The sequence below is a fragment of the Salmo salar genome, chromosome 13 (genome assembly GCF_965601325.2).
Source record: "Salmo salar chromosome 13, fSalSal1, whole genome shotgun sequence".
Classification (NCBI taxonomy): domain Eukaryota; kingdom Metazoa; phylum Chordata; class Actinopteri; order Salmoniformes; family Salmonidae; genus Salmo; species Salmo salar.
In genome coordinates, this window is record NC_138303.1 from 96525177 (window position 1) to 96552558 (window position 27382).

At 42.8% G+C, this 27382-nt stretch overlaps 1 protein-coding gene across 1 annotated transcript; it reads left to right on the forward strand.

Moving 5' to 3' along the window:
• The first annotated feature begins 2145 nt into the window (after nt 1–2145).
• LOC106568156 (fibroblast growth factor 10) lies at nt 2146–26758 on the forward strand. The gene is made up of 3 exons (XM_014138234.3): nt 2146–3251; nt 24505–24608; nt 25793–26758. The coding sequence occupies exons 1-3, from the start codon at nt 2927–2929 to the stop codon at nt 25982–25984; spliced, it is 621 nt and encodes a 206-aa protein (XP_013993709.2). The 5' UTR covers nt 2146–2926; the 3' UTR covers nt 25985–26758.
• The last annotated feature ends 624 nt before the right edge of the window (nt 26759–27382 follow it).

Sequence of the window (27382 nt, forward strand, 5' to 3'; positions counted from 1 at the left end):
AGCATCCTGACTGGTTGCATCACCGCCTGGTATGGCAAGTGCTCGGCATCTGACTGTAAGGCGCTACAGAGGGTAGTGCGTATGGCCCAGTACATTACTCGGGCCAAGCTTCCTGACATCCATGACCTGTATACTAGGCGGTGTCAGAAGAAGGCCCAAAAAATTGCCAAAGACTCCAGTCACCCAAGTCATAGACTGTTCTCTCTGCTACTGCACGGCAAGCGGTACCGGATTGTCAAGTTTAGGACCAAAAGGCTCCTTAACAGCCTCTACGCCCAAGCCATAAAACTGTTGAACAATTAATCAAATGGCCACCCGGACTATTTACATTGTAATTTTCTTGTTACTTTTTTTTTTACTGTAGTTTAGTTAGTAAATATTTTCTTAAATCTATTTCTTGAACTGCATTGTTCGTTAAGGGCTTGTAAGAAAGCATTTCACGGTAAGGTCTAAACCTGTTGTATTCGACGCATCTGACAAAAAACATTATTTAAAAAAATATATATAAATTCAGAGGAGACTGCGTGAATCAGGCCTTCATGGTGAAATTGCTGCAAACTACTGAAGGACACCAATAATAAGAAGAGACATGCTTGAGCCAAGAAACACGAGCAAGGGACATTTGACCGGTTGAAATCTGTCCATTGGTCTGATGAATCCAATTTTTGATTTTCGGTTCAAACCGACGTGTCTCTTTGTGAGACGCAGAGTAGGTGAACAGATTTATGGAAAAGGATTCCTCATGAAGCTGGTTGAGAGAATGCCAATAGTGTGCAAAGCTGTCATCAAGGCAAAGGGTGGAAACTGAAGAATCTAAAATCTAAAATATATTTTGATTTGTTGAACACTTTTTTGGTTACTACATGATTCCATATGTGTTATTTCATATTATTCTACAATGTAGAAAATAGTAAAAATATAGAAAAACCCTTGAATGAGTAGATGTGTCCAAACTTTTGACTGGTACTGTTCAGTGGTACACTCCACCAACACTCATAGCAACTCAACTCAGTAGAGATGTAGACATGGATGGAGTTAAGATACTCAGCAACATCTTTTCCTTACTTGGTTAGACTGTTTTGTTGTAATTTGTGAGGAGGTTCCATTCAGTCTAGCCATGGTCAAGTTCTAGATACTATAGCACTACAGCATTAATAATGTATATTTTTGACAGTGTTTTTTCTTTGATCTGTATTAATATATGTATTTATTTTATAGGTTTTTCTCTTTCCTGTTGTTCATCACTCATGATGAAAGGATAAAGAGCAAACTCCTCAACAAATATCTATTTCTTAACAGACATGAAGACAACACTCTTAGCCTCAACCTTTATGGAAATTACCAGCACCGGCCAGAAGCGGCAAGGTGGCATTGATAAGACTGAAGTCGAGAGAGACCTGACCTGTCTGGCAACACTTCCACCACTGAAAAAGGAAGACAGAGAAAGACAGGAAAATAGAGAAATGTAAAAGAGGAAAGACGACATGTACATAAGATAGAGCGGTAGAGATGGTGTTAAGGGAATAGGATGAGAGAGGAGAGAAGTTGAGGAGAGAGAGTTTCCGCAATCCACTCCTAACCTGTTCTGAGGAACTGGTAGGGCTTGGAAGGGGAGGGAACAGGGTGAGAGGGAGGGGGTAGAGGAGAGAGAAAGAGAGTGAGAGAGAGAGAGAGAGGGGGGGTGATAGGAGGGTAGAAAAAACGGCCTCTCCCCCCACACACACACACACACACCACACACACCACACACCACACACACACACACACACACACACACACTACACACACACACACACATACACACACACACACACACACATACACACACACACACACAGACACACATACAGGCACACACAGGCAACTAAGCAACAGAGAAAAAAACTCACACACATAGATCTTCAAAGCCACAAGTTTCATAGACTGACAATTATCCTAAGAGATTACATCTGGGGGATTGCGTCAGATAAATAAGGTGAGAAGAGGGGCAAGACTCAGTCACCTCAGCGCAGCAAGACAGACAGACAGACAGACAGACAGACAGACAGACAGACAGACAGACAGACAGACAGACAGACAGACAGACAGACAGACAGACAGACAGACAGACAGACAGACAGACAGACAGACAGACAGACAGACAGACAGACAGACAGACAGACAGACAGACAGACAGACAGACAGACAGACAGACAGACAGACAGACAGACAGACAGGGATAGCAGCTCAGAGAAGAGAAAAGAAGCAGCACTCCACCACTCCACTCAAAGTGACTCGGCTCAGAGAGACGGAGAGAAGAGAAGGAGAGCTCCAGCTCACACTCTACTCTACTCTAACTCAGAGGGACCAAGGACACAGAAAACCAGTGCTACCGCTCTCACTCCCTCACATAGAGGAGCACAGCACAGCAGAGAGAGAGAGAGAGATACAATCCAGTGAAGAGTCTCCATTGCACAGACAAGTGACTTCAGAGAAAAAGCCAAAGAGAACAGAAAAAAACCAAGGATTACATGGGTCCCTTTTTCTCCCCTCCTTGGATTCTTCATTTTGATGAGAAAAAGCTTTAGTTTTTCTGTTTAGAAATTGTTTATTTGATTCATTTTTTGAACATTTTTGCTGTCTCCCCGTCCCCTCTTCTAACCCTCCCCTTATCTCATCCTCTCCAGAGGTGGTAGAGGTAGTTTCTCATTTGTATTTAATGAGGAGAGTGAGCGGTGGAGGGCGAGAGGTGCTTGTTCCCCAGCAGAGGTGTTTTGAGTTATGGACGTTGACACATTCCTTTGGAACACGAGAGGAATAAGCAGCAGCAGTGTTGTCGTCGTCAGCCGCCGGGGGTTCCATCTCCCGCTCTCAGCCTTTCTCCCTCTCCCCTCTCCAGCATGGTCCTTTCTGTGAGCCTCTCTCCAGTCCTCCCAGCTCCAGTACAATGTCCAGATGGACAGTGACTAAGGGTGCCGCCGCCTGGTCCTGCATTCGTCTGTCCCTCATCTCCACAATGCTCGTCCTTCTGCTCTACCCGTTGCCCTCCACGTGTCATCACAATGCACCTGGGGTCGCCACTCACTCCGTGCTGCGCTTGCCCAGGGTGGCCAACACCTCTTCAGCCACTGTTGTGGGGCGGCATGTGCGCAGCTATAACCATCTCCAAGGAGACGTGCGCAAGAGGAAACTCTACTCCTATCAGAAGTTCTTTCTCAGGATTGATAAAAATGGCAAAGTCAATGGCACCAAAAACAAAGACGATCTCTACAGTAAGTAACCCCATAAAATATGCACTCCCTCAGCTTATGTTCTGTGAGTTTGGCTTCTTTTCTCTCCCCTCTCACATGTGGGTCCCATAGAGTTTGTGGGGTGGTGGTTTTCCCCCATTGTTATGGCATTGCTCTCAGATTTTTCTCCACTGCACATTCACACATAATAGGAACCTTACCTGGTATTCTGGTGGGCAGCAGTGGTGGGCAGCATAGATCATGTGTAGCCTGTGTTTCGTGTCTCTCTCTCTGCCTGGGCAGCAGAAGGTTCTGGAAGCAGCATATTTGTTGCCTCAGTTACTCAGTGTACTTTCCTTTAGAGCATGTCTACTGGAACCAATTAGAAATAGCCTGAAGAACCCTTTTGTCTCTGAGCAAATATCTCAAAAATCAACATCATCCCTGGGGCTCAGGGATCACATCCCTGTATGTTTTCTTTTGTGACTTATTATATCACTTTATTATAGGTCATAATACTGGTGATACTAGTGGCATATATAATGTTATCATTGTTTGAGGTTTTCATCAACCTCATCCCTTCCCAGTTGCCGTAGCCGTGTCCTTTACCCTTTATGGGCACGGCTGACATGAATCTCTCTAAGTGCTTGTATCCATTCACACGCCCCTGCTGAGAATGACACCTCAGCTCCTTGTCATGCTGCTCAAAGCGCTACAATTGCCTGCCTGGATGCCGTAAAGTTTACTATGCAGTGAGCGATACACCAGACACCCAGGACAACACTCGCAGCACCTGACCGCCACAGTCTCTCTGTCCAAACTGGCCATGGACTTTCTGTCAGCGAACTCTGAACACACTGTGGCCGTAATAAAAGAAGGCTTTGCCATATGGAGCCCATGTGGTGTGAGGCTTCTCCTCACTGACAGGCCCACTCAAACGCTGAGGCTGTGCAAGACATGGCTGAAGGAATTTCAATTAGCAGAGCTTCCTCTCGCCTTCAGCGCTCACAGCGCTCACAGTTCAACCATTAGAATCAGACGTGTCAAAAAACACAAAAAGTTCAAGCTTTGAAATCAGGTCACAACATTAGCTCCCAGGCGTTGAATACTTAGATAGTTTGAAAGCCACTTTACAATATTCTATAGGGGCGTCTTTCTTGTTTATGGAAAGATAGCGGTAAAAAAAGAGAGTAAAAAACAAAAGAGAATATTGATTATTTTGCGGCGAGTGTCCAATGCATTCTGCATGTGAGTTGTTCCCGCCAATAGCCAACCACGTGTGAATATAATGCGGTTGTCATTAGCTCCCACAATGACCTTAGGCACAAGTCTGGCTGGTAATAATGCTGAAACCAGATGCACAGAGCACTTCTTGGGGAATTCACATCCCGTGCAGACCTAATACTGTCCCATCTGAAGTGTAGCTAGACTGGGCCAGGAATGTCTGGGGGGGGGGGGGGGGGGGGGGGGTTTCTCGCCACTTTTTTAGCCTCTAAGGAGATTTATACACAAAAACATTTTATATGAATCTCAAAGTAAAATGCCCACCAGGTTGCAGCAATGTCCTGTGTCTCGCTGACTTGAAACCCATCAGCTTGTGGTGAAAAGTCAAAGATGTGGCACAAGACGTGGTGATAAGCACATTTTGGTTTATTTATTCAGAAACTGTAGAAACTACAGTTTAAAAACCAGGTCTCCTGGTTTGGTCCTAGAAAGGGGGACTTGTTGACTAGTTGAAATGTCTCAAGGTAGCAGGAAGATAGAGAGCTGCAGGGTAATATTGCTATATGTTGGTGGTGATGATAAAGATGCTGGGGGAGTGATTGTTTCTCCTTGCTCTGCAGTTTGTCCAGTCATAAACCCTGACAGTGGGACAGCTGAAAAAGGATCCTAAGTCTTTATTGAGCAGTGGAAGGGAGATTGTTCTGAGTACATGTTCATCTAGCCTGTCACCTTCTCTTAGTCTATCTATGCCTGCAGCATCATGGAATTCATTTTCTTGTTCAAATTAACCAAATATCAGAAGACTTTCCTCATCAGGACAGAGATGTGATGTTCTGTGCTAAAATAGGTTCACTTGGAGTGTCTCCAGAAAAATGTGTGAAAATGTGTCATACTTTGTGAGGCAAGGCAGACATTGAGTAGGTGTGTCTGTCTGTAAACTTAGATGTCATGGTAGACTGATGCGTGGCAGAATATGGTGAAATTGGCTCTAATTACACAGTGTGGGACCAGTAGACATTGCCTGGCCAGGCCTCTACTGCCCACAGAATTGTAGCCTGTTAGGGTCTTTAGCCTCTGCAGCTTTGATGTGCCCATGTACGGAGGCTAAATGTTTACATACGGTAGAATCAAAAGCCAAATGAATGAAAGATCTTCTAATTAAATTAAATTAAAAGTCTGATAACATATCTTTCTGGAGAATGATATGATAATTAGTGTATGCTTTTGTTTATATGTATAACCATAGGTCAGTTTAAGCCAGACCTTTCAAGAATCATGGCACATTTCTTTAGGTGCAGGGTGAGAGTTGGTCCTTCGTTAAATATTCTTGGTACAAATACCTAGGTAGGACACACTACTTGGGAACAAACCTGGTTTCTTAGAGCCTCTTTGTGTGCTGTGTTGGTCAGGTCTGGGCTGCAGCCTGGCCAGTCTATTACCCAGCCCCTTTCTCTCTCTCTCTCAGCCGGGCCCTCCACAAAAGACCCATCTATGCGCTGTTTGAAACCCAATCCAGCCCATATTGTGTGATTCCCTTTCAGAATCCATCTGCTCAGTATCACTTTGTCACACTGTGTTAGCAGATATTACTCTCCAGTATTAGAATAGTATAGCACTGCATGTGTGAACCAAACAAACAAGCTTATTTTCATACTGAATCATCCAATATGTCCAATCTTTTTGGTGTTTTCGAATGTCACCAAGCAATAAGAAACTGTTTATAACAGATGGGCGTCTTTTTCCTTAGTCATTCTCTCGGATTTGACATCTGGAACCCTTTCCTCTCATCTCTCTTGCTTATCAATGAAACAAACTGGAATTGAATAAAACACCCTCTAATATACTTAAGTCACCCACAGTGGACTGTGGTCTGAAGTTATATACTGGGGGATGCTAGGGAGGAAGGGGGCCTGCTAATGAGCATCATTAGACCCTGACAGTTTTGATTGAGGGGACTTAGCAGTTTAGGGTTCAACTGCAGGTTGGATTGTGAGCTCCCCAGTCAGTCTCTTTCCAATCATGTTGTCAACTTTGTGGGGTGTACTTCACGGAGGGGACAGGCAAGTAGCCATCCATCCCCCTCTCACCCCATTCAGCCCTTGCTCGAATCTGATGCTGCTTAATTAGTATTACAGACGATCCCTGCCAAAACGGGCTGTTCCGAAGCCAAACTCATTTGTTCGTGTCAAGTTCTAGGGCATTAAGAGAACATTGATGTGTTGTGCTCCCGGATGAGATGATGGTGTATAGCAAACGCAGTGCATTTGTCGTAGCAGCACTTCATCTGTCATGTCATGGTCCACTCCTTTCCTTATATAAGGACCCTGGACATTATGTTTTTTCATTTTATATTGTATCATTTGATACAGATACCTCTAGATCCTATATTCAACTTGCACGATGCACTTTTAACTGATGCCTTAATATACACTACTGGTCAAAAGTTTAAGAACACCTACTCATTCAAGGGTTTTTCTTTATTTGTACTACTTTCTACATTGTAGAATAATAGTGAAGACATCAAAACTATTATAAAAATATTGATAATCGATTGATAAAAATCAAGGGCTTGTTTCGATTTAACCAATTTCAAAGATTGTTTATATAACTTTACCTCCTTTAAGAAGACAGTAAACAGGGGGGTAGTTAAAAAAAAGACATATTTTGCCATGATGATGAAGTTATTATATGTACATTCAGCTTCCTGTCCTCCATTAGAAAACCAAACCTGATGTTATTAAATGTTAAATGGGTATGAATAGATCATTATAGGTACACTACCGGTCCAAAGTTCTAGAACAACTACTCATTCAAGCGTTTTTCTTTATTTTTACTATTTTCTACATTGTAGAATAATAGTGAAGACATCAAAACTATGAAATAACACATATGGAATCAAGTAGTAACCAAAAAAGTGTTAAACAAATCCAAATATATTTTATCATCAAGGCAATGGGCGGCTATTTGAAGAATCTCAAATATAAAATGTATTTTGATTTGATTAACACTTTTTTGGTTATTACATGACTCCATATGTGTTATTTCACAGTTTTGATGTCTTCACTATTATTCTACAATGTAGAAAATAGTAAAAATAAAGAAAAACCCTTGAATGAGTAGTTGTTCTAAAACTTTTGACTGGTAGTGTATATGTATTTTTTTTATTTTCATTATTGTTATTTTTATACTGTCTGTGTGTGTTTGTCCTGTCTGAAGCACCTTGTCATCCCTGAAAGAATTGCCCCTCGGGTAATAAAGTTGTATTGTATTGTACTGTATAGCCAAGGAAGTGAGACTTGACTGAATCTAAAGCTCCTCTGACTGACCCAAAGTGACCCTATAACTATCCAACCTTTAATAGTGGGTGTTATCCTCTGCTGGCCTGGCTGGCTGGATCTATTGCAGGATGCATCTCTTTCTGAGAAGATTTGTGAAAGGAAATGGTTCTGACAAGAGGTATCATCTTAAGTGTTGCAAATGAGGTCTTAGTGTACAGCCCTCAAATTAAACTCTGGACCTCAAAGCCAGTTCCACTGCATTTTTCATGGTTCCCCTCTTATCAGATGCAGATTGTTTAATAATCACATGTACAGGGTTGCAGATGTGATTGCAGGGTACAGTGAAAATCTTAGGCTTCGAGCTCCAACATCAGAGACTGATTGAGACCTGGGACACCAGGTGGGTGCAATTAATTACCAGGTAGAACAGCAGGCTCCAGACCTCGTAGGGTCAGCGTTGACTACCTCTGGCACAGAGGATGGAGGGACTAGGTAAATCTAGAACTTTTATGGTTCCACCAGATCCTGGATGATGGAGGACGGGGGCTCTGATGTTCCATGGCTCAGCATTAGAAGCATGTCTTAGCAAAAGAGCAATGGAATAGGCTATAGACTAGTGGTACCTTTGGCAATGGACTAATATGATTGGTTGGTGATGATCAATCAAAAGGTGCGAGTGGAAGTTGTAGAAATATTAGTATTCCTAATAGTTATATGTTTATGTTCCCTTTTTCTCAGCCCATAATTACAGTTATTGGCTCTTACGTGCTTCTTCATGAGCTTCGTGGTGGTGTTGAAACACAAAGCTGTGTGTTCCCTCACTGGTTTGCGTTCTCTTAGCAAGTGGAAGTGTGGTTGTGTGTCTCTTTATAATGTGTTTATGCGAGGATAGAAAGACACCATGATATGAAATGTGTTCATGTGTAAGTAAATGTATGTTGTAACAGCACCCCGTCTGCACCACACGGATGGCACTCTCTCTTGAGTGTTCTCCTTCTGTCTGTGGTTATAGTGCACATTTATGGTTCTCCTGGGAAATCTTAACCACACAGGCAATAAAAGTGAGTTATGAGGAGTGTGTGGATGTACAAAAGGTTAGTGCCAGCGTTTATTTTTATTATATTTGACCTTCGTAGACTTTCCCTTTTCAGATTCATAAATAATGACTGACTGTTTGACCAGGGGTTTGGAGAATGTGCATTCCAGCAGTTCTGAATGATGTCTAATTTACTGTTACGTCCTGTCCTTTTATATTTAGTATTAGAAGCAACATGTTTAGGGATTATTTTATTCTAGACCAGGGGTGTCAAACATATGGCCCGTGGGAAACAAACTCAATCTATTTTAAAATGACTAAAACCAAATCTAAACTGGGTAGAATGATAATGGACCTACATTCATACAGTTTCTTTACTGTATCATGCTCGTTAATAATCACCTGAATGAAAGCTAGACATTCAGGGAGCATCAAACATTGCAAAAACGATAGATAGAGGACAATTTTTGTTACCTTTTGACGACGAGGAAATATAACCAATTTTCAGTGATGCCCTCTGGACCTCGTTGAAGACCAAATGCCGCCCCCAGGGAAAAATTAGTTTGACCCTCCTGTTCAGGATTCAGGATAAATTATTATTTTTTATTTTTTTTTGCATTGCTTATGAAAACTGTTGTACAAACATTCTGAGTGTTTCCATATGTGTTATTTCATACTTTTGATGTCTTCACTATTATTCTACAATGTTGAAAATAGTAAAAATAAAGAAAAACCCTTGACTTATACATTTGACTGGTACTGTAGGTCCTGGATGGCAGGAAGCTTGACCCCAGTGATGTACTGGGCTGTATGCATTACCCTCTGTAGCACCTTGCGGACGGATGCCGAGCAGTTGACATACCAGGCAGTGATGCAACCGGTCAGGATGCTCTCGATGGTGCAACTGTTGAACTTTTTGAGGATCTGGGGACCCATGCCAAATCTTTTCGGTCTCCTGAGGGGGAAATGGTGTTGTCGTGCCCTCTTCAAGACTTTCTTGGTGTATTTGGACCATGATAGTTTGTTGGTGATGTGGACACCAAGGAACTTAAAACTTCCGACCTGCTCCTCTACAGCCCCGTCGATTTGAATGGGGACTTGTTCGGCCCTCCTTTTCCTGTAGTCCACAATCATCTCCTTTGTCTTGCTCACATTCAGGGAGAGGTTGTTGTCCTGGCACCACACTGCCAGGTCTCTGACCTTCTCCCTATATGCTGTCTCATCGTGTCGATTATCAGTCCTACCACCATTGTGTCATCAGCAAACAACTATATGTTGTGGTATTTGTGTTGTTTGTTCTATAACCTGTTAGTTAATATGCCTTGCCACCGTGATATATAGGCCTAAAGCCGAGACAATAAGAAGGCAGAATAAATTCAACCACTCCTTTGTTTCATCACAAAACCAGAGAGCAACATCTGTCAGGTGGAATCCACAAAGCATATTGCATGTAACAAACATTTGTGCTCCCAAGTAGCGCAGCGGTCTAAGGCACTGCATTTCAGTGCAAGAGGAGTCACTACAGTCCCTGGTTTGAATCCAGGCAGTATCACATCCGGCCTTGATTAGGAGTCCCATTGGGCGGCACACAGTTGGCCCAGCATTGTCCACGTTTGGCCAGACTAGGCCATCATTGTCAATAAGAATTTGTTCTTAACTGACTTGCTTAATTAAATAAAGATTAGATAAAAAAAAAAAAGAAACCTACAGCATGGTCAATAAAGTTAATGTTTCCCACATTTTCAGACTACTAAACAACTATTGATATAGAATACCGGAGAGTTATCTTAAGTCGCAAAGAAAACCGGAGCTGCCTCCACTACTCTAGCACCATTTCAACTTCAACATTTCAAAATCACCTATGATTAGTTTACAGTGACAAATAAAAAACTAAAAGAATTTAGTCCAATCAACCTAAGCTAAATATCAGGTGGCTGTCCATGGTACTGATTTCTGTGTGTGTGTGTGTGTGTGTGTGTGTGTGTGTGTAGGGGTGTGTGTGTGTGTGTGTGTGTGTGTGTGTGTGTGTGTGTGTGTGTGTGTGTGTGTGTGTGTGTGTGTGTGTGTGTGTGTGTGTGTGTGTAAGTTAGTGGTGAAAAAGTACCCATTTGTCATACTTGAGTAAAAGTACAGATACCTTAATAGCACAGATACCCAGTAAAATACTACTTGAGTAAAAGTCTAAAAGTATTTGTTTTTAAATATACTTAAGTATCAAAAAGAAATGGAATTGCTAAAATGTACTTAAGTATCAAAAGTAAAAGTATATATAAAAGCTTAATTCCTTATATTAAGTAAACCAGACGGAACAATCTTCTCGTTTTTTTATTGACGGATAGCAGGAGCACACTCCAACACTCAGACATCATTTACAAACTAAGCATTAAAATGTTGTGTTTACTGAGTCCGCCAGATCAGAGGCAGTAGGGATGACCAGGAATGTTCTTTTGATAAGTGTGTGAATTGGACCATTTTCCTGTCAAAATGTAACAAGTACTTTTGGGTGTCAGTGAAAATGTACGGAGTAAAAAGTACATTATTTTCTTTAGGAATGTAGTGAAGTAAATGTAAAAGTTGTCAAAAATATAAATAGTTGAGTTATGTACAGATACCAAAAAAAACTACTGAAGTAGTACTTTAAAGTATGTTTACTTAAGTACTTTACACCACTGCCCCCTACACCCATCCACCCCCTACACCCTCTCCACCCCTACACCTCCTCCACACCCTACACCCCCTACACACCCAGGTTGACAGACTTGTGTTGACAATTTCTGACTTTAGACCTTTCAGCCAGTATCTCCCTTATCACAGGGGAAGTTGGAGCTGTTTAAAGAGGTTGTGCATTCATGTTGATTTGTGAAGGCCTATTACAGAAATCTGATTTGTTTATAGTGTAAGAGTTATGATTCATAGCGGAATTGAAACTCAATGATTGAAAGCAAGCCAGTACTTTACAAAGTTCAAATTTCATAATTTTGCTCATCTTCAACTAACCCCTCTTGAACCCCTCTCAGGAAAAAAAGGTTGATCAGGGTAGCTTAGCTTTGTCTTCAAAACATCTTCTAGTTTCTGCCCCCTCATTTGCCCTATTTAGAGTTCAACATGGAGGTATGGCGGTCCAGATGTATGCCTAACCTTTAACCCCATTACTTAAAGAGAGGGTCATTTGTGCCAGGGTTAGTCTAACGGGGAACACAACTGTCTCCTCACTATCATTGTGTCCTGTCTGTCTCTAACAAGCTGCAGTCAGAGAAAAACAGAGAGCGAGAGAGAGAGAGTATGTGGTGCAGTGGTAGAAAAATGATGAAAATGATGTTACAAAATTGTCATACTTGAGTAAAGTAAAAGATACCTTAATAGAAAGTTACTCAAGTAAAAGTAAATGTAAATATAATTGCTAAAATATAGTTAAGTATCAAAAGTAAAAGTGTAAATCATTTAAAATTCCTTATATTAAACAAAGCAGACGGCACAATTTTCTTGTTTTACAAATGTACGGATAGCCAGGGGCACACTCCAACTCTCAGACATTATTTACAAAAGATGAATTTGTGTTTAGTGAGTCCACCAGACCAGAGGCCGTAGGAATGACCACGTGTTATCTTGATAAGTGCGTGAATTTGATCATTTTCCTGTCCTGCTAAGCATTCAAAATGTAATGAGTACTTTTATAATATTTGCTTTATGAATGTAGTGAAGTAAAAGTAAAAGTTGTCAAAAATATAAAAAGTAAAGTATAGATACCCCAAAAAACTAAATTACTTGATTACTTTACACCATTAGTGTGGTGTGTGTGTGTGTGTGTGTGTGTGTGTGTGTGTGTGTGTGTGTGTGTGTGTGTGTGTGTGTGTGTGTGTGTGTGTGTGTGTGTGTGTGCTGTGTCTGTGTCTGTGTCTGTGTGTCTGTGTGTGTGTGCATGCGCAAGAGGGTCAGAGAGAAAGAGAGAGAGAGAGGGAGACTGTAAGTGTTGGAGTTAATACTTGTGTTTGCGTTGTTTTGCAGTGGATAAATGTTAGTTCAAACAGGGGCCTTGACAACTTGTGACAGCTAAACTCAGCTGAACCTCTTATTTATATCACCACACATGAACCCCAATAAATGGTTTGACTTCATGCAAGGCTGTTTAAAGTGCAGTCAAAACTCAGTTTTTCCTGTGTTTTATATTATATAGTACAACAGCAGATAAAACTAACACTGTAAAAGTGTGAAAAAATGGATATGTGTTATTTCCTGATAGTTGCTGGTTGAAAATACAATCTACACAGGACCTTCCATGTGGTACATGTATTAATGCACCAACAACAAATAGACTTTGAAACCTCTCTGCCATTAACAGCTAGTTTTCAGTTTTCCCCTCCACACTCAGACCACTCCCAGACAGTCCTAGCAAAATACTTGCTTGAGAAATAGTTTTTTGCTAAAAAGCAATTTTTGCCCATTTGAATGGAAATCTATTACAGTAAGGTACTTAATTGTTACCCAGAAATGATTTGATATTGATATAAAATCGGCTGCATTGGGCCTTTAAGTACTGTTTCTACTCAAAATTCAAATAAGGAAAGCTAGCAGTCTATGTGGTGACTCTGACCAAAGTGGCTGGGGACAAGGGGAAACTGAGGCATGGCTCTAGGGGTCACAGGCCCTTATTCTTTAAAAATCATTATTTAAGTATGTTTCAGCACTTTCCTGATATTCACCCATCAATTTACTCTTGTGTCAATCATTGACTCATCTGAACATGTTTGAAATAAGACACAGATTACGTGAATCGCATAGTCCTGCCACTAAACCATCCAGCCACCTCTTTATTCTGTGTCTTCCAGCAACCTTCAACCCTTTGTAAACTCCAGTTTTCTTCTCTGAAGAATGGATTATTTACCATGGAATTTTAAGATGTCAATCTTTATTTTGATGAACTGGTTTTCAGTTTTCAATGTCTACCTTATTTGCTGAAATAGTGCAGATTCAAAACCCTTACAGACGTGCAGGAATTTACTTATTCCTTAAACCAAACCAGAATGTCAAAGGCTCACAATTCATCAGAATGATTCAACAGATGAGCAACTTTTGAACATACTGTCAGCTCTGCAATAGTATATTGTTGCCCAGAGCCCAGGATTGGTAAAGCTACATGGCAATTTCTCTTTTTTGGAAGATGCACTGTTAAGTCTAACTTGGATAGGCCAATGTAGTTGAATGGTAAGCTGTCCAGGGAGGGAAATGTGAGCATGTTTCATGTGTCTGGGTGCTGCAATGTTACCAACATTCACTAGGTCAGGTCAAAGTTGCAAATCATCGAGAACCACAGACATCACAACACATTCAGAGATGTGTACACACGCACACACACACACAGAGAGTGTGGTGGGACAGATGGAAGTTGGTGAGCGAGAGAGGAGAGAGAGTCTTAATGGAATCATCAAAGGTAGCGCAGGGAGACCAGCGCTCGGACCAGAGATGCATCTGGACGGTCGTCCCATTTTAAAGGAACAGGCAGGAATGCCAGCTAATTACCCATTGCATGCGTGAGAGGGGGGCTGTCCCTGGGCAACTAGTGGCTGGAGCAGGAGCCCTGGATCTTATCCGTCACAGATCCTATATCCCGACACCCACTGCTTTACTGGCTACTAATGCAACACGTTCCCACACTGGGCCAACACTGGTCCAACACTATCCCCATCCACATGGATGACTGCTCTCACATTTATAAGGGGGAACAGAGTGTGTGTTTGTGTGTGTGTGTGTGTGTGTGTGTGTGTGTGTGTGTGTGTGTGTGTGTGTGTGTGTGTGTGTGTGTGTGTGTGTGTGTGTGTGTGTGTGTGTGCGTGCATGCGTGCGTGCATGCATGCGTGCATGCGTGCGTGTGTGTTTTTGTGAATGTGTCACATACTCAATACCTGCCCTCAATCTGGAGGGATCTAAAACAACAAACAGAAAACTGTAACACAACAGACAGAGGAAAAGCTGCTGATGCACTTTCAGCAGGAAATGTTGAACGTTGTGGTGTTAGGTCTGGAGCGGATTAGTTTGTTAGGCCTACCGCTTGAGTGCTGCAGTGCATGGGACTTTTCCCAGCAGTAAAAAGGCATCTGGACTTCAAAAACATGGCACCTTAAATCCCAATGACCCCAGGTTCATTACATAGCATAACATAAAGAGTCTATAAAATGTCCAGAACAATTGGAATCATAACATTGTGTTTACGCATGCATACCATTTAGAAAATGCAAGAAAGGTTCTTAATTACCTTGCCAGATCAAACCCATAAACACACATTCATATGGTAACCACTCAGTGCCCAATGACATGTTTTGACATTTACCGGCAAAGATTTGGTGCTATACCGTGCTGCAGAACCAATAGCATTGGGTAAATCACATTATCTGAGAAGACTGCATTTTATTCTAAAACCAGCGTGAACATCAACATGCATTTAATTTGGTCTTCAATGTGCTTAAAACCACCATGACATAATACACAAGTACTATTACCCAGCATGGTAAACTGATCTCAAACCATGCTAATGTGAATGTTCTGTCTCAGAAAAATCGAAAGCTATCTGTTGGCTGGAAAACAGAGCTCTAGTATTTGAAACATCACATTTATACTCAGTACAGGTGAATATTTTCTTCCAAATATCTGGATTGTCTTTTAATCATGCTTTGGTGTCAGGTTTAAAATCACACACAGCTTGACAGCGTGGTTTCAATGTTACTCCCCTGTGTAAGACTGCAGTGAATGCACGTTTCAGGCAAAGAAAACAATATTGACAGCAGGACGGATTGTATTAGAGAAGTATTAGATGTATAATTTCTGTGTGGAGAAAGTTGACTTGATTTGAAAGGCATCTCTAATGTTACTAAGCTAACTTAACTGTCGCTAGGTGAAGAAGCAGACAGTGAACAGGTGAAGTTTTCATTCTATTTAGCACCAGATCCATCACACACTGTCACGCTACCGCCAATCCACCGCCCTGAATCAGTTACCGTCATACAGATTTAGCCAGTCACCAATGAGTTACTACCAATTTATAATCCCCATCGTTGTGTAAAATAGCTGTGACAAGTCATTAATGAATAAAAATGTATTGAGTAGTCAATAGTCATAAATTACAATGACAGTGAATGGTGAAAACATCAGAAAGTTTTCTTTGACACAAGCCTTTGAACGCCTTGTGCTTGTCTGGTTAGAGTGGGATATTTTCCGGCTTTATCAACCCCAATACTTCATTACTTAACAAGTATAAAATTCCCTCAACACCACAATGGCGGTTTTGTTTCCCAATGGATCTAGTGCTCCCTCTGCCCCTAATGCTGAAGCTGTTCCATGGATATGAACCCCTGTGCCATGGTGAATTTGACAGAGCATGAATCAGGCTGTCACAAGTTGTCAGAGGGAAGATCTCTCAGATGTCAGTCACTCTAACCTCAAGGAACACATATCAAACTTGGGATTGTTGAAAAGTGGAAATAAAACCTGGAGTGTTTTTATACTGAAACCTAACGGTTTTACAATTAAAACGCAGACAAGTACCTTACCTTCTCACACCCAGTTGTAGGCCATCCAATGGGAGCAGAGCAGCAATATAATCTTAGGAAGGGGCTAGAAGATAAACTGCGGAAACACTTTCACAGCCCTCCTTAACCTTAAAGTCCTGCTCCAGTCTCCTTTTCAGCTAATTTATCACCTGAGTTAGTTAACAACAGGCACATCTCAATAGGTGGTCAAGGTATGTCATTACATGGCACAAATGGGGGAGGGGTCTTTCCTCTATTGTTCCTCAAGCACGGGGGGATGCCAGTGACATCAGCGGGCACCATCAGGACAACTCCTTGAAGTCTGCACAAAAAAACACTATTTTGTTCTAAAAATATTTTTTTTTACCATGAAGTGTGTGTACATAACTGTATTTATACATGGGATCTTGTTTTTCAACAGAAAAAGTAAAAACTGGAGTCACCACTAACCATGTTTAGGAGGCAGGGGGGAGTGTGTAGGGGAGGTGAGGGGTGTAGGGGTGTAGAGGTGGTGAGGGGTGTAAAGGAGATGAGGGGTGTAGAGGAGGTGGGGGTATACAGGAGTTGAGGTGTGTAGAGGTGGTGAGGGGTGTAGAGGTGAGGGGTGTAAAGGAGGTGAGGGGTGTATTGGAGGTGGGGGTGTACAGGATGTGAGGGGTGTAGAGGTGGTGAGGGGTGTAAAGGGGTGTATAGGTGGTGTAAAGGAGGTGAGGGGTGTAGAGGTGGTAAGGGGTGTATTGGAGATGGGGGTGTACAGGAGGTGAGGGGTGTATTGGAGGTAAGGGGTGTAGAGGTGGTGAGGGGTGGTGAGGAGGTGAGGGGTGTAGAGGTGGTGAGGGGTGTACAGGAGGTGAGGGGTGTAAAGGAGGTGAGGAGTGTACAGGAGGTGAGGGGTGTAAAGGAGGTGAGGGTTGTAGAGGTGGTGAGGGGTGTAAAGGAGGTGAGGGGTGTAAAGGAGGTGAGGGGTGTACAGGAGGTGAGGGGTGTAAAGGAGGTGAGGGGTGTAGAGGTGGTGAGGGGTGTACAGGAGGTGAGGGGTGTAGAGGTGGTGAGGGGTGTAGAGGTGGTGAGGGGTGTAAAGGAGGTGAGGGGTGTAGAGGAGGTGGGGGTGTACTGGAGGTGAGGGTGTAGAGAAGGTGAGGAGTGTAGAGGTGGTGAGGGGTGTAAAGGAGATGAGGGGTGTAGAGGAGGTGAGGGGTGTAGAGGAGGTGAGGGGTGTAGAGGAGGTGAGGGGTGTAGAAGAGGTGAGGGGTGTAAAGGAGGTGAGGGGTGTAGAGGAGGTGGGGGTGTACAGGAGGTGAGGAGTGTACAGGAGGTGAGGGGTGTACAGGAGGTGAGGGGTGTAGAGGTGGTGAGGGGTGTAGAGGGGGCTGGTGGAGGAGAGCTGCAGTGTAATGAAGCCGGTCCTAAAGAGAGCCCAGACCCCTCTTCACTGATCTCTCAGGAGCCTGGGAGCCAGAGTCCTGTTGAGGCCAGATCAAAGGTGTGAAGCACTGCTGTCAGGAGCCAGCTCAGGGTCAACACCTGACCCCCAGCCCCACTCCCTGCCCTGCCACTACCCCAATCCCACCTCCCTGCTCCCCCATCCCTGACCTGCCACTACCCCAGTACCCTTCACTGCCACTACCCCAGCCCCCTGCCTTGCCACTACCCCAGCCTCCCTGCCCTGCCACTACCCCAGTCCCCTAGCCTCCCATCCCTCCCACTACACCAGCCCCAGCTCAATCCATGCCACTACACCATCCCCAGCCCCTCCCTCACTACTACACCAGACATAGCCCCCTCCCCTCCACTGCCCTGCCACTACACCTCCTACCACTGGCCCAGCCCAGCCCTAGCCCCTCCTACCTACCCCTGTAGAGTTGTGAACCAGCCCACTGATAATATGCTTCGTCCACAAGTTTCAGACCCAACCCCAAACCCCAACCCCCAATTCCAAACCCCAACCCCAAACCGTGGCACTTTAATAGGGCCTGAGCTGTCTCTACACCCCAGGATCTGGAAGGTTAATTGGAAAGACATGCCTGTCATGGGGGCAGCAAGTTGGAGTTCCCAGGACAACTATGTACACAGTCTGGGGTGACAGCATTGGTGGTCTTGTGGCATCTAAGCTGCTTGAACTGTAGTATAGAATTGATGTCTGGTGTTGATGAGAAAATGTAAGTTTCCTCTCAGAATAGGGTATGCATTGTATGTGCTGTAGTAGAGTCTAGGGGTAGAAATGGGGAGGCTTAGCAGTAAAGTCAGCTGGATGAAGCTACAAATGTTGAGGTAATTATGACAAGATGTGATAATGTGAGTTCTGTCAACCTGCCAAGAAACCACGTCCCTCTGTGGAGATAGAGGGTCCGTGGGCAGGGACGGGAGGAGAGAGGCCACCTACAGAGCCTAGGGTATAAGGCAAGGCTGCTGCCAATGGGAGTCACACCAGGCAGATGACTCGACCACCCAATAGACAGTCAGTGAACAGAACTGAACTGAGCCACCAGCTGTCTGCTCTTCAGTAACCCTGTAATTAGCAGACCTGGCCTCTGCTAATGGTACTGTAGGAGAAACCCCAGACACACACATTACTCAAATACTGTGAATACATCAACCAATTGAGGTTGAAAGAGATAGAAGTCACGACTTACCTTATCCGAACCAAGATATTTCAGAAATGTTTTACCTGAGCTCATACAATATCACGGTACACCATAAACACACACCCCCTTCTTGTGTGCAGCGGTAAATTCCTTTAGGGAGGCAAGCAAACATTGGACCACAGATCTAGGTAGCACAAATACAGTTTCATACAGTGAAATGAGGCAGAAAACTGATGTTGGACTCTGTTAAAGTCTTGTCCATCTCTGGAACTAACCCTTCATTAGAATGCATTCGACTGTTACAGGACCTTGGGGCCTGGTTTTACTGAATCTGCAATATAAAACTAACAGTCCTGCTATATACACAGGTGTTTTTCTTAGTAGTTTCAGAAAATGTTTGATTGCAAAATGTCAAAACCTTATTTTCTTGTTCATTAAGAAAACTCTGGTTATTACACTTTCAATATTGGTCATAAAACTTAAAAGTCCACCCTCACAAAACAAAAATGTCAGTTTTGGTCGACGTGCCAACAACAGGGAGAAAAAAACAACCTCCCAAACATGAAAAGAAAACAGATTGAGGAGGCAGGAACAGGGGGCAGAAGGAAGAGGAACAGACGTAGATACAGTTAGAGATAAGAGTGGGACAAGAGAGAGAGAGACAAATGACGTAAAGAGAGGTAGAGTAAGGATACTAATTTTACTGTTGTGAATGAAGGGGCCGAAGAGAAAATGGGTCTGGCCGTGTGCTGTGCTGTCATATTACAGGGGAGCTAGAATTTAAAAAGTTGTTTTGAACCAGTCACTCTTGCGCAGATGGTGAAGGTGTTTGTTTCTGTTTGTGTGTTTAACTCTGACTGTGTGTCAGTGTGAGTGTGTACAGTCGATGCAAGTCTATGCAGTGTGTTGTATTTCCACACAATTTCATTATTCCAAGTAGGCTCAATACACCTGTATCAATTGGCATTGCCTCTCTCTCCCTGTGTCTCTCCTTCTCTCTCTCCCTCTGTCTCTCCCTCTAACTCCCTTTGATCAGGAATTATTCCTCTCTAATCCGACTGACTGTCATCCAATCATCCTCCCTTCCCATCCCCTGTTCATGAAGCTGAGGAAGGCAGAGGAGCAGAGAGCAGGCCGATAGCCTTAACACCACTCAATAGCTGTGTGCAACCAGAGCCCATACGGAAGGGGCTCTCTCACGCCCGCCATGTATAGAGAAGCCTGTCTAATCTGTCTGTTGAGTGGTGGCCACACTGCTTGTTTTGCCGGTTCACAGGTGCAGATAAAACCTCTCTGCCTTTTGAAATATGTCTATACATATGCAGGATCTTAATTTGAGCCAGTTCCCTACAGCAGGAAAATAATCCTGCAGCAACATAAGGGAAAACCAAGTCTGAAATTTCAAAGTGGAAATCACAAACTTCAGGAGACGTTTAAAACCTCAAATACACCACAAGTTTAACATTTCCTGCATTGCAGGAAAGTTCTCCTGCAACAGTGTGACCAAATTAAGATCCTACATCTGTATGTTTTCACACTCCTCCTTTGGACATTTTTGTCTTTGACTGTAGAAGGAAAAATAAGGGATGGGAAGTCTGACTAGAAGTCACGACCTTTGAGTAGAATCAACAGCTGCAGACTGTATTGGTTCAAAGGTGAAGTTGGTTTACACGGAAGTCCCTGGCAGGGGTAGACTAGAGTCCCCAAGTGAGATACTCTTCCTAAAAACTGTTAACCATAACATGTAACCCAGTACAGTACAAGGACAGAACACATAGTCCAAAGAGGAAGATACCACTGATCAAAGAACCCTGCAACAGCCCTCCTAAAAGCAAATCAAATAAAATTGTATTGGTCACATACACGTGATTAGCAGATGTTATTGTGGGTGTAGCGAAATGCTTGTGCTGCTAGCTCCAACAGTGCAGTAATATCTGACAAATTAGACAACAAATACCCAATACACACAAATCTAAGTAGGAATGAATTAAGACTATATACAGTTGTGGCCAAAAGTTTTGAGAATAACACAAATATTAATTTTCACAAAGCCTGCTGCCTCAGTTTGTATGATGACAATTTGCATATACTCCAGAATGTTATGAAGAGTGATCAGATGAATTGCAATTAATTGCAAAGTCCTCCTTCGCCATGCAAATTAACTGAATCCCCAAAAAACATTTCCACTGCATTTCAGCTCTGCCACAAAAGGACCAGCTGACATCATGTCAGTGATTCTGAGTGTTGACGAGGACAAGGCTGGAGATGACTCTGTCATGCTGATTGAGTTCGAATAACAGACTGGAAGCTTCAAAAGGAGGGTGGTGCTTGGAATCATTGTTCTTCCTCTGTCAACCATGGTTACCTGCATGGAAACACGTGCCGTCATCATTGCTTTGCACAAAAAGGGCTTCACAGGCAAGGATATTGCTGCCAGTAAGATTGCACCTAAATCAACCATTTATCGGATCATCAAGAACTTTAAGGAGAGCGGTTCAATTGTTGTGAAGAAGGCTTCAGGGCGCCCAAGAAAGTCCAGCAAGTGCCAGGACCATCTCCTAAAGTTGATTCAGCTGCGGGATTGGGGCACCACCAGTACAGAGCTTGCTCAGGAATGGCAGCAGGCAGGTGTGAGTGCATCTGCACGCACAGTGAGGCAAAGACTTTTGGAGGATTGCCTGATGTCAAGAAGGGCAGCAAAGAAGCCACTTCTCTCCAGGAAAAACATCAGGGACAGACTGATATTCTGCAAAAGGAACAGGGATTGGACTGCTGAGGACTGGTGTAAAGTCATTTTCTCTGATGAATCCCCTTTCTGATTGTTTGGGGCATCCGGAAAAAAGCTTGTCCGGAGAAGACAAGGTGAGCGCTACCATCAGTCCTGTGTCATGCCAACAGTAAAGCATCCTGAGACCATTCATGTGTGGGGTTGTTTCTCAGCCAAGGGAGTGGGCTCACTCACAATTCTGCCTAAGAACACAGCCAAAAAGAAGGGTCAACACTGCAAATATTGACTCTTTGCATCAACTTAATGTAATTGTCAATAAAAGCCTTTGACACTTATGAAATGCTTATAATTATACTTCAGTATTCCATAGTAACATCTGACAAAAATATCTAAAGACACTGAAGCAGCAAACTTAGTGAAAATTAATATTTGTGTCATTCTCAAAACTTTTGGCCACGACTGTACATATGGACGAGCAATGTCAGAGCGGAACGGACTAAGACACAGTAGAATACTATAGAATACAGTATATACATATGAGATGAGTAATGCAATATATGTAAACATTATTAAGTGAATGAGATACCGTAGGATATTATACAAAACAGTATATACATATGAGATGAGTAATGCCAGATATGTAAATATTAAGTGACTAAGATACCGTAGAATAATATATAATACAGTATATACATATGAGATGAGTAATGCAAGATATAGAAACTTTATAAAGTGACGAAGATACCGTAAAATAGTATAGAATGCAGTATATACATATGAGATGCCTACAGGCAGCAGCCTCTAATGTGGTAGTGATGGCTGTTTAACAGTCTAATGGCCTTGAGATAGAAGCTGCTTTTCAGTCTCTCGGTTCCAGCTTTGATACACCTGTACTGACCTCGCCTTCCGGATGATAGAGGGATGAACAGGCAGTAGCTCGGGTGGTTGATGTCCTTCCTGTGCTGTAAAGTAGGTGTCCTGGAGGGCAGGTAGTTTGCCCCCGGTAATGTGTTGGGCAGACCGCACCACCTTCTGGAGAGCCTTGTGGTTGCGGGTGGTGCAGTTGCCATACCAGGCGATGATACAGGCCAACAGGATGCTTTCAATTGTGCATCTGTAAAAGTTTGTGAGGGTTTTAGGTGACAAGACACATTTCTTTAGCCTCCTGAGGTTGAAGAGGCTCTGTTGTGCCTTCTTTATCACACTGTCTGTGCTTGGTCCATTTCAGTTTAACAGTGATGTGTACGCCAAGGAACTTTCCACCTTCTTCACTGCCGTCCCGTCGATGTAGATAGGGGGGTGCACTCTGCTGTTTCATGAAGTCCACGATCATCTCCTTTGTTTTCTTGACATTGAGTGAGAGGTTGTTTTCCAGGTACCACACTCCCAGAGCCCTCACCTCCTAAAACTGAGTCCCCCATGTCTCAGGCCGCCCATTAAATCACCCCAGAACGGCAGGATGTTAGAAATGTGTGTCCAAGGAGTGAGAAGAGGGATGGCCCGAATTAAAGATGTCACAGGGGAGGAAGAGTGAAGGTGAATCAGTACTAACTGGTCCCATTAACTACCCTGACTAGCCTGTCAAAGGCCACCTTATGAGACAATATCTCCTCTCCTCTGACCCAGGCTAGGAGGCTCCACACTGGGCCAGACCAGCCACCAAGGCCCTGCTTCCTTGCTTGATACAAAGTCCCACTTCCACCAAAATTGGTTCTGAGCTAATCCCCTCTAGCCCATGATAGCTTTATAGGTTTATGCAACTGACTTCAGGATGAAGGCATGGGGAAAAGGAGACTGGTTACCACAGCTTTAATCAGTAATTGGTTCAAGAAACATTTAGACTGCAAACTGATACTTACATTTCGGCTTTCCCCAGCATGCCGCTCCGCTCCGCTCCGAAAACAAACAAAAGTGGAGAATTTTTTTTCCACTGGCCAACACCTTCTACTCAGGATTTATGGCCCGTTAGCATAGGTATGAAATGTCGGCTCAGGCTCAGCCTGTCTGTTTTCCATGACTGGCACAGAGACACACAGCCAGGCAGCCAATTAGGAGTATGTGGTTTTCTGAGAGGGATCAAGCAAAGATGACAGTGATTATTTAAAACATGGGTAGGGTTAACAGGCAGGGATAACAGTGTTAGTCGACCCCTGGTGTGGCTTAGATGGGATTCTGTAGTGTAGATGACTCAATAGGTTCAGTAAACATACTGGAAAGAACTACAGTAACTTACAACATCATGGACTACAACATACTGTATCCAATTACAGATGTAGGATCTGTATTTAACCTTTATTTAACCAGGCAAGTCAGTTAATAAGAACAAATTCTTATTTACAATGACGGCCTACCCCGGACGACGCTTGGCCATTTGTGCACCACCCTATGGGACTCCCAATCAAGGCCAGATGTGATACAGCTAGATTCAAACCAGGGTCTGTAGTGACGCCTCTTGCACTGAGATGCAGTGCCTTAGACCGCTGTGCCACTCGGGAGCCCAATCTTAATTCAAGCCAGTTTGCTACAGAAGGAAAATAATCCTGCAGCAACAGGAAATGTGAATTATTATGTTAATTATAATGAATGGATATTTTTGTAGGGGTTGAGGTTGGGCAAATCAAGTCTGAAATTTAAGTGGAAATCACAAAGTTACATTTCATGCTTTGCAGGAACATTTTCTGCAACAAAATAGTGATCAAATAAATATCCTACATCTACAGTATACATTAACTGTAACAGCTACTTAATCAACTGGCCTGCCTGCATGCTACAACAGAAAATAAACAATGGAGCCTAACAACTCTATGCAGTCAAAACAGAGACACTGCTAGCCTTTCCAAGCATTTTAATGACTCAATGACTTCTATCACGTCAGTTTATTGGCCTGGTATAACTAACTTAGAATGTCTCTGTGTGTCTGTCAGGTGTGCTGGAGATCAAGTCAGTGGATGTCGGGATCGTGGCCATCAAGGGGCTCAGCACTAACTTTTACCTGGCAATCAGCAAGAAAGGAGAGCTGTATGGCGCGGTAAGTTTAGCCTGTCATGAAATTCACACACAGAATAACAATATCCCTAACAAAAACTGGAGCTAATTATTTGGTTGAGTATACAAACTTCCCATTAGACTGATTCAGTGTTCAGAACACTCACTAGTTAGATGCCAGCTAGTGTTTTCACACTGCCACTCTACTGCTGAAATCAAGTCTCCTTTGATGTTGTGTGAGAGCTCTTCTCTCCCCTGTTCTCGGGCTCTTAGAGAAGCCTAGGGTTGTTTTAAAGGACAGTTCCACTCCACTGCCCATAAATAATCCCCTAGCACAAGTTGGCCCGGCCAAAAGAGATGTCGTCTTGAAGAAAGTAAGGCGAGGCGCCCCTATCGCCCCTCTCTCCCAAACACACAGATCCTCCCATATACCACACCATGCTTGTGCTCCGCTTTATTCAGACCAGAGAAACACAATGCAACAGCCTGTCCATTTTACTAAAAGCCCTCAAGGGCTACCGGCACTGTTTCATGCGCTCTCATACAACATAATCTGAAACATAACAGTGAAAGGCTGTTACTACGGCTCTCTCAATAGTGAAATCAGATTAAATGAGACACAAAAATAATTCTAGCTAGGAAAATAATTCCCAATGATGTATTCTACTATGTCACACTAAAGTACTGTCATTCATTCAGTAAAGCTTTGGTGGCTTGTCTGTCCTTCATTAAACAAGCATTAAATTCTGATAAGCTTGTTCTAACTTCATATATACCATTTGGTGGGAGATCATTTTCACACACGTTTCCATGAGAAAGAGGTAGCCGACGTGAGTTAAACACTAGGCAAACAAAATATTCTCATATGCTTTGGGAACATTCACTTTACTTCTGGAACTAATTAGCTGTGGCTAAAGAGCATTTTGGGAAAGGAACATTCTTTACTGGATCACAACTGTATTCATTTTCGTGTCTAGTTAGTCAGAACACTGAATGACAAGAGCAGTCTGTTAGAAGTCTGATGGACCCCACTGCTGTTATGACTCTGCAAGTCTGCATTTACACTGTTGTTTAGCTTGCCTTATTGGAGCAAAACAACCAGGATATCTGGATCGGAACTACTGCTTCATAAATAAATTATGCAAATGTGACCCCAGTTCCATTGCCTGTGCTGCCAAATTTGTTGAATCACTCACTTACAAATTGTTTTTACTGTTTGTTCTCCAGAGGGACTTTGGTGTTGACTGTCGGTTGACCGAGCGGATTGAGGAGAACAGGTACAACACCTATGCCTCAGCAGAGTGGCGGAACAAGAAGAAGGCCATGTTCGTGGGGCTGAGCGCCAACGGCAAGCCCATGAGGGGCAAGAAAACACGAAGGAAAAACACTGCCACCCACTTCCTGCCCATAGTGGTGTAGCCACCTCATTGGACAGTTCCTTCCCCTGTGAATGTTTCACTGCACTGAGGAGAAAGACCGGAAACCTTCAAAGACATAATGGAGTCATATGGAGTCAAAGTTTAAACTCATTATCATGGAGTCTGACTGATGATGTCACATATTTGTTTTTAAGTTATGAGTTGGCACAAGAGAAAATATGAAATGTTTTTCTGTGCCAAATAATTTTCAATTAATGAACTGTTGGAGACAAACCTCAATACTGAATAAGAGGACAAAAAAGGGACACTGATTCCAACAGCGTCACTGAAGACAGGGTCAAAGGGCAGAGTGTATCGTGTGTATTTGTTGTTGTGATGATCTGTCGATGCAGTTATTTATTCTGTAGTAACTGATACGAGGAACTGAAATTGACACTCAAGCTTTGTGACCCAGTGAAGTGCTAGATATACAAACAGACAGACACATTACTGGAAGCACTTGGGTGACTAAGATGTGATGAAAGAGAATCTGGGCCATGGAGTGAGTCAAATGCAGAGAATTTAGTCATGCAAGCACCATAGCATAAACAACCCTTACAAACATTATTAACATGCAAGTTCACTGTATTGGATATCTCTATTCCTTTACCTGACTGCTTTAAAATAAATTATTTATTTTATGTAATATTTAAAGAAACCAAAAAGACAAAAAATATGTATGAACAAATTCTTTTTTTTTATCATATATGCTCTTCTTTTTAAATACTAATCTATCGTTTAAACATGAATCAAATAAATATATTTCTCTTTACCATGTTGAATTGTCTCTTTCTAGGTTTGCACCTATTTATATCACAATATCACAGCTTTACACAGCACATGTTATGCACTGTAGGTCTATCCTTAAGCAATAAGGCCTGAGGGAGCGTGGTATATGACCAATATAACACAGCTAATGGCTGTTCTTATCCACTACGCAACACGGAGTGCCTGGATACAGCCCTTAGCTGTGGTATATTGAAATATATCACAAACACCCGAGGTACCTTATTGTTACTATAAACTGGTTACCAACATAATTACATTAGTAAAAAGAAATCTTTTCTCATACCCATGGTATACCACGGCTTTCAGCCAATCAGCATTTGGGGCTCGAACCACCCAGTTTGTAATCAAAAATAACATGCCTGTATCAACAGCAGCTGTAAGTGGACAGATTAACAAATGAATGGAAATAGTGGTATGCTTTTTGACATATCAATTTACAACTACCAACCCCTTAATTAATTAGTTGGTTACTGTAGGTACAACAGGAAGGAAAAACGTACAGGTCAGATTTCCTAGCAGCTTGACCAGAAGGAAGGAGCTGTTTAGAAGCTGGTCACGATGCCAGAACATCAAATAAGTATTTGACAGCTTGTTCCTAAATTCTTTCATA

Bases quoted from the DNA above. Each gene is read 5' to 3' on its own strand.
- LOC106568156 (XM_014138234.3), top strand. From the start codon at position 2,927: ATGTCCAGATGGACAGTGACTAAGGGTGCCGCCGCCTGGTCCTGCATT. The intron at 3,252-24,504 runs GTAAGTAACCCC...TGTGTCTGTCAG, and splicing joins AAACAAAGACGATCTCTACA to GTGTGCTGGAGATCAAGTCA. The intron at 24,609-25,792 runs GTAAGTTTAGCC...TTTGTTCTCCAG, and splicing joins AAGGAGAGCTGTATGGCGCG to AGGGACTTTGGTGTTGACTG.